At 39.3% G+C, this 15065-nt stretch overlaps 1 protein-coding gene across 4 annotated transcripts in view; it reads right to left on the bottom strand.

Moving 5' to 3' along the window:
- Positions 1-15065, bottom strand: part of LOC149191346 (uncharacterized) — a 254543-nt gene that overhangs the window by 39810 nt on the left and 199668 nt on the right. For 2 of the 4 annotated variants that reach the window (XM_089404183.1, XM_089404182.1), the window contains exons 4-5: positions 12174-12288; positions 11829-12007 (exon numbers count right to left, since the gene is read on the bottom strand). In XM_089404183.1, the coding sequence (XP_089260309.1) occupies positions 11829-12007; positions 12174-12288 (294 nt within the window). The remainder of the gene's footprint in view (positions 1-11828; positions 12008-12173; positions 12289-15065) is intronic. The other 2 variants (XM_089404185.1, XM_089404184.1) reach the window with 1 other exon arrangement.

Genomic DNA, 15065 nt, shown 5'->3' with positions numbered 1-15065 from the left:
GCCTCTTCAACCAACAGATGTAAAGAATTCTTCCTCGGGACAGGAAGATTCTCAGGATGAGGAGGAGGAGCGAACAGAAGCACCTGTTGGCAGAGGAAGAACTAGCAGGGAACTTTGTCAGATTTTGCGAGATGCAGAGGACTTCATCGGCCAAGAAACAATAAGAGGGAGCGAAAACAGCCAAATAGATATTAGGCATTAGTAGCTCAGGATCGAGAGCCTGCCAATTTCAAGGAGGCAGCTCAACATCAAGGTTGGCTAGATGCGATGGTAGAGGAATACAACTCCATAATGGTAAATGATGTCTAGGAGGTGGTGCCAAGACCTCAAGACAGATTAGTGGTAGGTTCAAGATGGATCTACAAGATCAAATACGCTGCATACGGCAGTGTTGAGAAATACAAGGCCAGGTTTGTGGCTAAGGGGTATGCTCAAAAGGAAGGGATTGACTATGAGGAGACCTTCGCCCCGGTAGCCAGGTATACATCTATTAGGACTGTGATATCTCTTGCAGCCCAGATGGGATGGGAGATCCATTAGATGGATGTCAAAATGGCATTTCTGAACGGGGTAATAGAAGACGAGGTATACATTGAACAACCAGAGGGCTTTGAAACTCATGAGAAGAAGTCTCATGTATGCAGATTGAAGAAAGACTTGTATGGGCTGAAACAGGCACCAAGAGCATGGTATGGTCAAATAGATGGCTACTTGCAGAAAATGGGGTTTGTCAAGAGTGACGCGGATCCAAATCTCTATTATCTGGTTGTAGAGAACAAGCCGCTAATCTTAGTATTGTATATGGATGATCTCTTTCTGATAGGATTATCCAGACTCATTGGGGACTGCAAGAAAAATCTAGCCACAAAATTCGATATGAAAGATTTGGGACGAATGCACTACTTCCCAGGGTTGGAAGTTTGGCAGCAAAACGGAGAAATCTTCCTTGGGCAAGGGAGGTATGCTACAGAAATCCTAAAAAGATTCGAGATGGAGGACTGTAGACCTATGGCTACGCCAATGATCACCAACTGGAAGAAGACTGATGCATTAGAAGACAAGGATGTTGATCCCACCCTATACAGGCAGCTCATAGGGTCCCTGATGTATTTGGTCAATACCAAGCCAGACATTTGCTACTTTGTCAACACCCTCAGTCAGTTCATGGTGGAACCAAAGAGGGCGCACTGGGCAGCAGCCAAACATGTTCTCAAGTATTTACAGGGAACAGTCGATTATGGACTCTTGTACACCAGGAGTAAGGATATCAGATTGAGTGGATTTACTGATGCAGATTGGGCAAGAAGTTCAGTGGATCAAAAAAGTACCTCTGGGTATTGTTTCAACATTGGATCAGGAATGACCTCCTGGTGCAGTAGGAAACAGAAGTTCGTGGCTCTGAGCTCATCTGAGGCAGGATATATGGCAGTAACCACAGCTTTGTGTGAGGCCATATGGCTTAGGAAACTACTTGTGAACCTACTCAGAAGGAATATGGAGGCGACCAAGATCATGTGTGATAATCAGAGTTGCATCAAGCTCTCTAAGAATCTAGTGTTTCATGATAGGTCGAAGCATATTGATATCCGGTGTCACTTTGTCAAGGACTGTGTCCAACGAGGAGTTGTACAGTTGAGCTACACTCCTATAGGAGAACAGGTGGCAGACATCCTCACCAAGGCCCTTGGAAGGACAAAATTTGACTACTTTAGGGAAAAGATGGGGATGGTAAAGAACCCGTTTTAGTAGCAGAAATGGGAGTGATAACTACAAGGATGCAGAGGGAGTTGCAGTGCAGATGCAGTGTTGGGAGAAAGGACCAGCAGCAGCACGGATGCAGAGGGAGTTGTCATACAGATGCAGCAGTGGCAGTAGCAAAGCCATGGGCAGCAATACAGGATGCAACAGCGTAGAGGATGTTGGGCAAGGAGGCTTAGCATCAGCACAGGGACCGATGCCGAATGATCAGACTGATACTCAGTGAGGAGTATTACCAGAACACAGTCCTCGCTAAGAGGGAGTGTTGATTTGGGGTAGCATCGGATGTGCTCTAGCCACGAATATTGGTGGAGAGGCTAAGGCACATGAGATCTCCAATACCCAGAAAGGGTTTGGGCAAATTCTAAACAGTTTGGGAGATATTAAAATAATTAATATTTTTAATGGAGTCCCTAAGTCTAAACTTAGGGAAAATAAAATATTAATGTGTATTAATATAAAATTGTGTTAGAATGGTCCAAAAGTCATGGATCAAGCCAGATCTAATCTTAGTCGTTGATTAGGAACTTAATCTCGGTCGTTGATTTGTCAACAAAAAAAGTATAAGAGAAGGCTTGAGGGTCACTTGGAGAACACACTGAGGGAGACCAGTCAATTCAATTTCTAGAGCGGGGTTAGCTGAGAAATTGAACTAGTGGTCTGGTGAGCAGCCAGGAGGAAACAAGTACGGAGCAGAGAGGCGGGAACAGCCACTGGAGATCAGCGCTGAGGCAGGAGAGGCAAACACAGAAGCAGCAGAAGGCTGCGCAGTCACTTGTTGGGCCTGCGTGAGTGACGCAGAGAGGCCCAGGGTTGACGCAATCAAGCAGGGGCTGATGCAGAGGGTTTGAGAGCCACGCAGAGGTCAACTGGGCTGACGCTGGAATTGGGACAAGTGCTGGAGAATTATTTCTCTCTGTGGGTAAGCCAGTTTGGCACCCTGTTGTACAGAAGAATTGCTGAATAATAAAATCCTCCCTTATTGCACAGGTTTTCCCACATTGGGTTTTTCTGGGGACTGTTGTCCAAAATATCTGTGTCAATGTGTTAATTCTTGTGCATATGTTTGTTTCTGTATTACGGTGTGATATCTACAGCAGTATTTATTTTAATGTTTATTGAAGTAATTTCATAAATAACTTATTGTGGAATAAGTAGGAAAAATAAATCAGTTGCTGCAGTGATAGAATTTTCACAAAGCACAAGGAATTTAACAAGGTGAGGATTAAACAAGCATTGCTCAAAACATCCTGTGTTTGGAGATCCAAATAAGTTTTGTCTCCAAATAAAATAGGTAACCAGTAGATGCATAGATAAGTTCACTAAGGGAGGAAGATTAAGTAGAGCTCCATTGAAAAACACTACCTAGATAGGTCATTAAACAAATTGAAGCATCCATCAACAAGCTTTATACATTAGATGATCGACAAAAATGTCATGAGGAGATTGTGATCACATATTTGAGCATCGATACGAGCATCACTCTTCTAGTGGCATGATGTTCTAGTTCACTCTTGATGTGAGCTCTTAAGATTGTTTATTCAAATGTAATGTCCCTCTCTGAATGATCACTTCAATGTGACAAATCCATGATTGCAATAAACTGGAAATTATTCTTCTAACAGATGCAGTTTATTTGTCTTCTGTTATTTAATTAATGGCAAATAATGAGTAGCTCACTACTGCAATCTTAACAATTAAATAAATGTTGCGGAAAATAAATCAGGAACTGAGAAATAATGCACACATACATAAAATGACACCGAAGTTTTTGGACTAACGTCCCTGGAAAAATCCCGAAGGGAAAACCGGTGCAGCAAAATGAGGGTTTATATGTTATTCTCTTCAGCAAATTAGAGGGTACATAGATCTACTTGCCAAATACAGGGTAAGCTTCGAAAAATTTTCTCCACCACTCCAACTAGCAGATCCACCTGGAAACCCTTTGTTTCCCTTGCAAAATCAAACTTGGCCTCCTTCAATAAATGTGCACAAAAAAACACTGTTGCAGGAAATACGCACTTGCTGAAAACTGAGATCTGGTGATCCTACACACGCATTAGGCAACTCGCTCCCGGAGATTGGAAAACACAATTTGCTGCCCAGATCTGCGCACTAGAGAAATTCGCACGACATTACTGCTAGTGGACTCAGCCTTTGCAAATTTCGGTGGAAAACCTCCCCTAGAAACCTTCTCTCCAATCTTTGTTGATCCTCTCACTGATGCTCTGCTAGCTCGAACTCTTCCCTCACTGAATACTACACTGGCAAATTCGCACTACCCTACTTTCTTGCTCCTTCGATGTGTCTTCTCCAAGCCCCATCGACTTGCTCTTATAATCTCTCGTTGGAGCACTAATGGCCAAGATATCTTAGACTTGATCCAAGTCACTTTTGGAAGTCTCTAGAGCATAAGTCGATCTCCTTAATTTATTCACTTTAATTAACCAATTTTCCTAACTCTAACTTAGGAAATTTTAATTATCCAATCAATTAATTTAATTAAGGTGTTTTGGAACCAAACCTCACGAAACCATTTCTAGGTATTGAAGATATGAAGTTCCTTAGCCTCTCTGACACCTTAGAGACTAGACCACCTGTTCGATGCTACCAAAATTCTAACACTCCCTCTTAGCGAGGAAGGTGTTCTCTCTCCTCAACATATTCCTCCACTTTATAGAAGAACATCCTGTAGTTGGGCTAATCACGTTGTTGGTGTCTGACATCTATGATACGGCTAGTTCTCACTGTCCACCATGCTACTACGCATACTATGATCTACCTCACACTACTGCTACTACTGCTCTGCTGCTAATCCTGCATTGTTGTTGCAACTACTGTAATAGAGACACTGATCTCCTCAAAACCTGATGCTCTAAGCTTCCATAGGGATGATCCTTCTATGGTTAGGCTCCCTCTTAGTCTCGATCTCCCAATGGGAAACCACTCTGGCTGGAACCATAGTTTAAAACTCCGACTCGGATTCGAAACCGGTTGAGGGTCGACTCTGACTCTATACCGACTCAACCTAGTTGATTTCAATGACTCGGTTGTTGTATAAAATATATAAAATATTTATTTTTTTATGAAAAAACATATTTTTAAAATTTTCATTCATGTTTCCAAACTGAAAGCGTTAGAATATAGAGAGAAGACAACATATGATCAAAGTATGCTCATGAATATATCTATTATATCAAAATGGCACGCAATGCATTGTTCAATACATGTAATATATAGAGATCAAAACAAAAACACATAACCAAGGAGGCTCTAAATGGCCTCTACAACAAAACATCACTAGTCACTACTGCTAAACAAGGCAAGAAAATCAAGCTCAGACTCTGAATCAGAGTCAGACAGGGAAACCCATGGCTCCTCCTCACTACTGCTCCAAAAGCCAGCTCCAAAAGCCAACTCCAACTCTTCACAAACTCCTCACAAATGTTCACACAAATGCAATGAGATAGTTGTGAGTAAATGTGAGGGGGTTGGGTCACTTTTATAGGCTTGGTAGAGAGACAGAGGCATTACGAAAAAAACAAACAAAAAAATGAGTTTGAAGTCCGAGTTGCTGCCTTTCTTCCCTGAGGACTATAGCTCGATCGGTTTAAGACAGGCTCGGCCGAACCGACTAAAAATAAACCTTATTAAATCAAACTACGTATTCAAATAAAAATCAACGAAATCAAATCAGATTCGATTTCATAAAAGTTACACGTAGCCATAAAATTGACACGAAGAAGGAAAAGAAGGCGATGGATGAGGAAATAAAAGGAGAAGGGAAAAATCATTTTGGGGGAGGGGAGAACAAAATTGGATACTGTAGTACAGTTATGAAGGAAACTTGAGTCTTGATTATACTGATGTTTTTCGGCACGGGGAAAATCAGATTGCTTCAACTGAAAGCTTTCTGAGGCTGAGTACCTAGGTTGTACTCAGTTCGGCAGGGTGGTTTTGGCTGTTTTGGTGACACAGCCGGTCAAGAATTGCAGCAAACCAGATAGATTTTCAGCAGAGCAGACAGTTGGACAAGAACTGCAGCAGAGTAGACAGATTTTTTAGCAAAGCAAAAAGATCTTTTTAGCAAAGCAAAAAGGTTAGTATTCATTAGATTAAATTTCTTTAAAATTCTGTATTCATTATTTCAGGTTCTACTATTTAGAAATTAGCTTATAGTTCAGGTTCTTACATTCTGGGTGTTTGACTCGGCCGGTTCGATAACGAATTGACCATCGGACCAGTTTTTCTACCTAACTGACTTAGGCAGGGCTCTAACCCGGTCAACCAGGCCAAATCCGATTCGGACCATCCTAGTTTTAAAACATTGGCTGGAACTACATCTGCACCCTACAACTGAGCAATTCGCACTACCTGTGCCATTGCAACTAGCTCTGCACTGTCTCTCAAGAACTGATTGCAGCTAGCTCTGCTGACACTGAACCTCCTACTATGATATTGTGGGCCCCTGTAGCAAAGGTAATGATCCATGTGAACAACAACTGGATCTGATCTAGACTTCATGTTGCTCACCTATGGACCCCGCCTAGTTCTTGACTCATAGGAGTATCATACTCCTCCACCTGGATCTGGTGTCATACACATGACCTATTTCTTTTCTCCTTTTGAGTCTTGTCCCTTGTTGGGACCCTTCTTCGCTTTGCAACTCGCACTTGACAACTCACACTTCCTCCGACACCTGTCTCCGACAACTGGAAGTCAATCTGTTGCTCAGATCTACGTTTTGGCTAACTCGTACGGCCTCTTCTAGCTATCTCGTATAGCCATCTTTAAAAAGTTGCAAAAACAAACTACGAAACTCAAATACTGGAGAATTTTTATTTCACTCCTCCAACTGGCAATTCGATCTGGAAACTCATTGTTTCCTCTGAATACCAACTCATCCTCTTCTATAAACTCGCACCCTCTTCCTGCAGCTCACATTGGATCTTGTGACAACCCGCACTAGATCCTGCCAATTGCATTGCTCATTGAGAAATGCTCCTAGAAATTAGATTTGGTGAATACACTGCCTTCCTCTATCTCTGAAGCTATTCACACCTCCTCCGACAAATAGATTCGATAACCGAAAATCAAATTACTGCTTCAGGTCTGCGAACTAGGTAATCTAATTATTCGATTTGTTTGCTTCGGCCCTCTTTCTATTGATAAGTCAACCTTCCTAACTCTGAGAATACTGGAGAAGTATATGCTAGAAATATCCTTCTCTTTTCAGCAACTACATCTGGCCTCCTCTGCTATTCGCACTCCTCCTGGAATGCGCAGATTTGTTCTTGCACTAGCCTCCGGTGTCCTTCCAAGAACTCGCACTTCCTGCTATTCCTTTCTAGGTAGCTCGCTCTACCTTTCGCCACACGCATTGCTGCCCTTGGAATGGCCTTATGTTGATCAAATTTCGATCTCCTCTTCCTGACTAGAAAAACTGGAAACCCTTCTGCAAAATTGATGGAAATTCCTCTCATCTATTTTCCTCTTCCTTCCCTACATATATTTGCAGCTATAAAACCCTTCTACAAATTACTATGCCCAGATCTGATAGATATGCTCTACAAAATCACTAATATGCTCACTGAAACCCTCTCTCTAGCAAATCCATTGCTTGCAACTACAAATCTGAAGCAATTCGCACTTCTCCATCAACTGGATCTGGAAATCGAACTCTACCTCTCTACTATACGCACTACCAGGCTAATCTGCGCAGATCTGAAGAGAGTGCTTCAGATCTCCCTCTGAAACAGAAAAATCCACGATTGTGATAAAATAGAAACTATTCTTCTAACTGATGTACTTTATTTGTCTTCTATTATTTAATTAGCGATAAATAACGAATAGCTCACTACTGCAATCTTCACAATTAAATAAATGTTGTGGAAAATAAATAAGGAACTGAAAATTAATGCACACATAAAATGACACCGAAGTTTTTGCACAAATAAAACCCTCATCTGCTGCACCGGTTTTCCCAAGTTGGGTTTTTCTGGGGACAACCGTCCAAAAATAATTGTGTCGAAATTATTGTTTGTGCGCTAGAATTTCTCAGTTTCCAATATTTTATTTTCCGCATTATTTTGATGGTGAAAATTACAGTTGTGATTTTATTCGTTATTTGTCATAGCAAATAAATTGCATAACTAATTTTTGAGTTGGAAGAATAATTTCCAGTAACTGCAATAGATAAAATTTCACAAAATATGCATTGGATGTGTTTTTCTCTTCATTTTCCTTCTTATCACTTACTAATGAGATGTGAGCTTCTTCTTAACTACATGCATTCCACATTTCTTCAAATGATGGTGTTTCTTTCCCACTGCTAATGCCTGATGCAAAAGAGCTCCATGATTTTGGTAGACCTAGTAGTGCAACAATCAAAAGTTCTTTATCTAGAATGACTTCATCAATGGCTTGGAGCTCATCTCTTATTCGGGAGATCCTTAAAAAATAGGAAGATACAGTATCATTCTTTGTCATCTTTATTGTTCTTAGTTAATTCTTGAGACTAGCTACTTATCCAATGTTCTTGATGGTAAACGACTTGGAGAGAGTCTCATATATCTCTTTTGCAATGTTTATATAGGATATATAGGGAATTAGATTGTCCTTCACTCCATCTACAATTAGATTCATAGCTTGGATATCTATTTCCTTGTATCTTTCTTTTCCTGCATCATTTGCGGGCTCCTTAACCTTACCTTAAATAAAATCCAATACTTTATGTTTTGCAAGGATGAAACCTATCCACTTCTTCAATGCTCTGTAACTGGAGGCTCCTTCTAGCTTGTTTTTTGTCTTCATTGAAGTTGCCATAGATTTTACAATGTCTCCCTTACTAGATAATAGGCTTTCTTCTACTCCTTACGATCTTCCTTGAAACTTTTCTTGACCCTTCCTTCAATAGATCTTCAAGCTACCTTTTTCCTTCTCTTCCTTTACCTTAGCTCTGATACCATGTTAGAAAATCAGAAAGGCAGAAAAAATTTCTTTATGTTGACAATTACTTGTGATATTCTTGTATTCTTATTAAGTTTTTTTATGTTCTTTTATCTTCTTCTCATCAAGCAATCATCAAATTACAACATGAAGATCAATGATACCAGATAGGAACTCAGCCAGGGCTAAAACCCCTATGAAGGGGAAAACCCAGTCAAACTCTTCCACTAGTAGATTCAAATCAATTGAGACAATCCAAGACCTTAGACCAGACCACAAGACCTTCCTCACTCCACCATGTCAACCTTCCAGAATGATTATACAAACTTCAGTAGTCTTTTCTAGTCTAGTGAAATAGATTCAACCTAGCTACCACACAGAATTTCGGTCCTCCTGCGCGCAGAATTTCAGCCCTACCGCAGATCTGAAATTTCGGCCCTCCTAAAACAACCCAAAAACTTCGTACGTGACAAAAAAGAGACAATTTTGGCTTCTTCTGGCTTGACAAGTGTCTCCTTTGTTAGGGTTTTCTCCTCCTTCTATGGTATTTCGCTCTTCTTTTTCTCTTCTAGCAACTGCAAGTCGAACTTGCTTGTCTTGTGCTCCAAATGAGGTTGAGTTGTTGCCTATATATAGTGGTTTTTGACTCCCTTTGAGGCCGACTTGTCCCTTTTGAGGCCAACTTGGTGGAGGAGGCCTATTTGACTCAATTTACATCAAAAATAATTTTCTTTCTTGATAAATAAAGCCCAAGAAAGGTTTATTAAATGACGACATGGACTAGAACTCATGACATAAACCCTAGAAGCCTACAGTGGAGGCTTTGACCTATAAATAAAATAATAAATCATGAAGCCCATGCTTAATAAATATTTTTTCATAATAATATTTATTTTCTTTCTTTTGACAAATACATTACATCATGACTCAAATACAATTATGAAGACCAACACTAGTTACAGTCTTCAACACATTTATGGTTGTGAACACTACAAATCAACTAGCAATAACTCGGCCAAGGAAAAACCATGAAACGTGTCCCTCTGAAATATCATATTCCATCTAGCAATGAATAGAAAGCACGTCCTCTTAAACTGATACAATGCAGCTCCCTCTCCTCAAAAAATCCATCCCCACAAATGAGAAATACATCTAGCACTAAAGGGTGAGAACTCAGCTTCCTACAGCAATGGAAACTCGCCTCTTTGGCCACAAACCTTCGACCCAATACTTGACAGTCTCAACCAACAAACAAGGTGAAAGGAACACGTCTTCCTCAACATAGGAACTCGACCCAAGAAAGCTCAGAATGAAAGGCACAGTCAACACTATCAATAAGAGAAACTCGATTCCTTCTTGGTGCCAACTTCGACCTCAGTAAACTCAAAGCTTTGGCCAGCTATAGCAAGAGAAACTTGGCTCTTTTTCTCTATGAACTCGTCCACATAACTCAGCTTGAAACTTAGTTTCTCAAAGATATATGAAAAACTTGATATTAGAAGATAAAATCAACTGATAAAACCTTGTGCCTCCATTATCTTATGTAAATCTTCTTCTCCTTGGTAGCATAGTGGTGACATCAGAGTGATTCCACTCTCAGAACCAATTAAGGTGTATAGTTTCAACACTGAAGCTACCAATGGCGGCTAGGGTTTCTCAAACCCCAAGTTTCTCTCCAAAAACTATCCAAAAGCTTATTTTCTCAAATTGCAAGTGATAAAATGAGGAGAGACTTCTCATTTTTCTCCTTTTATAATTCAGTAGTCACTTTTGTCACCATTTTACCCTTTTAATTTTTATAAAGTCACTTTAGGAACTTTTTACTTTACAAAATGAAAGTGATTTTTGATTAGCTTAGGATATGTCCCATTTTTCACCCCTTAAGTAGTTATAATGTTTTTCCTAGGCAAATCATGTTCCCTTATTAAAATTTCCCCACCTTGGCCTATGGGAACTTATTCGGCTATCAAAACCCCGTCTTATGTCTTCAAAGCAGTTGGGGACATTACATTGGTATAATTGTTGTCTTCATCTTTCCATTTAGAGATGCTACATAACAACCCATAAATCATATTCCAAACTGTTTGAACTATTAGATGATAATATGACCATAGTTATAAAACCTAAGCAAACTCTTATGACCTAGACACAACCTTAACTGATTGCTACATCCTTAACACGTTCTTTAGTTATTTGCCACAGCCTTCACACGTTTTTCACTAATTAGTTCATTCCATCCTTGTTTACATCAATCTAAATTCATAAATTTATAGAACCTTAATGCATAACACTATTTACATTACCAAACAGGTCATGGTTGCTTAAGCTTTGCGCTCCAATGATAACATCATTTGGATAACACTTATGAAGGTCATTTAGTCCATCCTCAACAAAACATTAAAAATAAAAAAAATTATAACTAGGTGCCCCATGTTGCAGACCTGTAGTAGACAAAAATTGTGATATACCCAGAATGGTGTAACCATCATGTTTAACATAAAACTGGTCACAGTGCTAAAAGCCAACTTTCTTTTCTAAAGGCCTCTTGTTTACACGTAGGGTTTTGTACTTCATCCTGTATGCAATTTGACAATCAATGAACATTTGTTGTCTGAATCATGTCTACCTCTTCATATTAACAATGCTGACAACTAAAAATTTCTCCCTCAAAAGTGGGTTCTCCCCTTCTTTATGCCATATTTATTTTTTTGGTGGCAAGGACAGAAAAATATATAATGTTATTCCTTATTTATTCAGCCTCAGAAGATACAACACTAATGTTAAAGCCACAACAGCAAAAGACCAGTCATAACTCTTTCCAAGAATTGGCCCTCCACAACAGTGAAACCTTGAGAGTTAACGTTGTAGAAAAACAAGGGAGAAAACAGTACCAATAATTATGAGTCGTCACAATATATTGACAAGCTACCAACATCATCAATTATAAGTGCTTTTTATCAACAACAAATGATAGGTTCTTCCGTCACAAGATAACCACTTTGACTAGATAGACTAAAGTTAAAACAGATAACGTCACAGATTTCTTTTGTTAATCATACAAATCAGAAATCATATGTATAATAGGTAATCTTCTACAAAGAAAAGTATAAAAAAGCACTCACCTCATTCCGAGCACTGACGCTTCTTCCCTCCAATTGCACTTTCTTCTTTGTCTGCCTTGGTTTTTCACCCAATATTATATTATCTTCACTTTTCATGGGCTTATAATTGTCTGACCAAAAGATAATAGTTACACAATTTAAGGAGTGAAGATTTCGGTGGTAACTAAAAGGAACAATTGCTGCAAAATTCGTAATTCCAAATAATCAAAAACCCAACGAAGATATTTTATAGAAAATACAACCTAGTATTTTTTTTTGTATCTCATATCAGAAAGATTCTTTAGAACATGGAGATATTTACTCGAGTGAAAAAAATATAGCTTGATTATAATATAAAGCCATTACCACTCTCATTGCTAACATTTAAGGATTGCATTTTCTTCCATGGCTTGCCAGCATGCATAAGATAGCGATCAATATCCACGAGCTTCTTTTGCTTATAGCATTCTGTGATCCACTCCTAAAATATGTAAGCTGTAAAATCAATTATTTTAAATCCTTCAATCTAATTAGTGCAAATGCTAAATGAAAACATCTACAAGAATCATTTAGAACTTATAATCTAAATTGTCATCAAAATTGGTAGTTGAAGCAGCATAATGAGGGTTGTCTGTTCTAGCACAATGAATGTTTTTCTGCTTGGCCACCTGAAACCTAAAAACACATACAATCACCCAACAAGCTATTCCCTATGAATCAATTGAAGCAGAGTATGGCTCTTATCCACTGAAATTGGAAGCAAGAAGTATTTTACAAATACTAATACAATTAAAATATTGAAGACTCTAGGCATCGTAGAATGAAAAAAATCTCAAAGCCAACATTGCATATGAATGGAGTAATCCACAATATATATGAAAGTTTGTGTACAAACCAAGATCTTAGCCCTAAGTTTAAAAAAAGGATAAGCAGTAATTAAAAAACCAATAAATAAATAAAAACATATACTAAATCATATGTTTTCTATCTCGATTGAATGACAAGCATTTTTAAAAGAACACCTAAAAATACAGGTAAAGCACCTGTGTCCTTAAGTCAAATCTTATTCTTAATAGAAAACTGTAAGAAAAAATTTCCCAATATTTGCCTATGTTCTACGATAAAAGCATGTGCTTGGGATCTGTTACCCCTCATGTCAGCAGGGGTACATATACTTTTCACTTACATTATCACCATTGTAAGCCCAAGGTCACAAGTCAAAAGCCTTGTAAAAACCATGTGAGTCTTTGTATTTAGGGTTCTAAGCCTTGCGATGGTCGGCCATGGCCTGTCCTTTTGGGCTAAAGTCCTTGGTCTCTTTATCCTATATAGGATCAAGGGATTCTGGATTGAACTCAGGGGTCTCATGGTTTAGAGGAGCCTTGGTTATGTAGGGGTGATCACCAATGTATGGACCAGTCCTGCCCGCATCAAGGTGTACCTGTCTTACAGCATAGTTATGTATCCTTGACTCTGTATGTGACCTTGGCCTTGGTGCAGTGTTTCTCATACGGTTCTCAACATGGCAGTCTCACAATTTTTCAGCATGTTCATGCCTCCAAGGAAGTACATGTTTCCAAATGCCTGTGGTCCCCAAATGGAAAAAAGTCAACTTAGTCTCAAAATACTCTGTTAAAAACCTAGAAGACACGCAATGCTGAAATTTTTCCAAAATGTGAAGGCATCATCAAGAAAATGGCAGTCAAAGGTGGTCCATCATTTAGTGAGGATTCTAGGTGCGATAACAGAGGCAGATTTTGACGAACTTTGACATGCAATACTTCAAATGTAGCCTATAGAATTCACCAAGCAAAACCCAAGAGGCAGAATTTTCATTTTCCCTAGGGTCTTGGATATCCTCATTTGTTGTATAATGACACCCTCACTAGATGCCATGTGGGTCAAGAGGCTTGGTGTGAAAGGACATGTAATAAGTCAAAAGTTGCATAAAAAATTAGTTGGACATAACCCAAGTGGTGGAGTCATCAAATTCTCATGGGTGTTGAAGATCTAGCCAAGGTGACCAAGTCAACCCTCTTACTAGCCATTAAAGTCAATTAAAGAAAGACATTGCAAGTCAAACTAGCCATTTGAGGGTCAGGCTAGTCATTGCAAATCAATTGGACAAGAATGAAGTTGTTGCAAAGTCAAATTCTCCTCCAAAGTACCAAATCAAACTACCAAGGACCAAGTCAAGTTTCTCCATGGACCAAAACCATTCCAAGAAAGCAAGTCCAATCAAGCAGGTGTTCAAGATCTAGCTAAGGTGGCCAAGTCAACCCTCTTACTAGGCATTAAAGTCAATTAAAGAAAGACATTGCAAGTCAAACTAGCCATTTGAGGGCCAGGCTAGTCATTGCAACTCAAGTGGACAAGAATGAAGCCATTGCAAAGTCAAATTCTCCTCCAAAGTACCAAATCAAACTACAGAGGACCAAGTCAAGTTTCTTCATGGACCAAAACCACTCCAACAAAGCAAGTCATGTCAAGCAAGCTAGTCATTGGGTCATCCAAGTGGAGCATTAAACATCTTTTGACTACCATATTGTACCTTTTGCCTTTTCAAGGACAATGCAAGTGGCACATTGGACTTCCAAGGGACATTTGAGCCAAGTATAATTCCCTTAGAAGACAAACTCATGCATTAAAAAATATTTTTATCTAATTTACTTGGTCTTTGACATGTGGACAACATGTAAAATATTAGTTTTGAGAGAGAAGTTGAACTAACCGTTATCTAGCCAGTACAAAATAAAATTGTAAAAAACTAGCCTCTCCTCTCTTTCAGGGTGTTGATTTGTGAGATCATTTTAATGCCATAATTTAGAACTTACATTTTTCAAACACATTGTATCTATTGTGTGAGTTTATTTGATTAATGTTGTAATTGGGCTATTAATAAAATTATTTCATAACTAGTAAGGATTACACAAGTGCTAGTCCTTCAAGGTGTATTCTTAAAGGTAGAATTTTTTTTTTCTCTTTGAGCTGCGCGCGCTCCCGTGATTTCCCCTGGTGGGCCCAAGGGCCTCAGTCGCCTTGCGTTTAGAACAACCCACAGTGGCCTCCTACTGCGTCCATGGAGCCACCGAAACCACCGGAGGATGGAGATCCTCATCCAAGAAATCAGTCTGAGCAAGAAGAAAACGCAGATGCCTTTGCATCCTTGATCTCAGCCATTGGCCCTCCAAATACTAAACCGTCGATATCCAAGTTTGTGAAGAAACTTAAAGATATACCAGAGATCTCTCTCCCTCG

Source organism: Pinus tabuliformis, chromosome 2_2 (genome assembly GCF_031772625.1).
Source record: "Pinus tabuliformis cultivar Carrire ecotype Pingquan chromosome 2_2, CPIR1, whole genome shotgun sequence".
NCBI classification, from domain to species: domain Eukaryota; kingdom Viridiplantae; phylum Streptophyta; class Pinopsida; order Pinales; family Pinaceae; genus Pinus; species Pinus tabuliformis.
The sequence above is the reverse complement of the archived record's forward strand: the minus strand, read 5'-3'. Positions and strand labels throughout refer to the sequence as shown.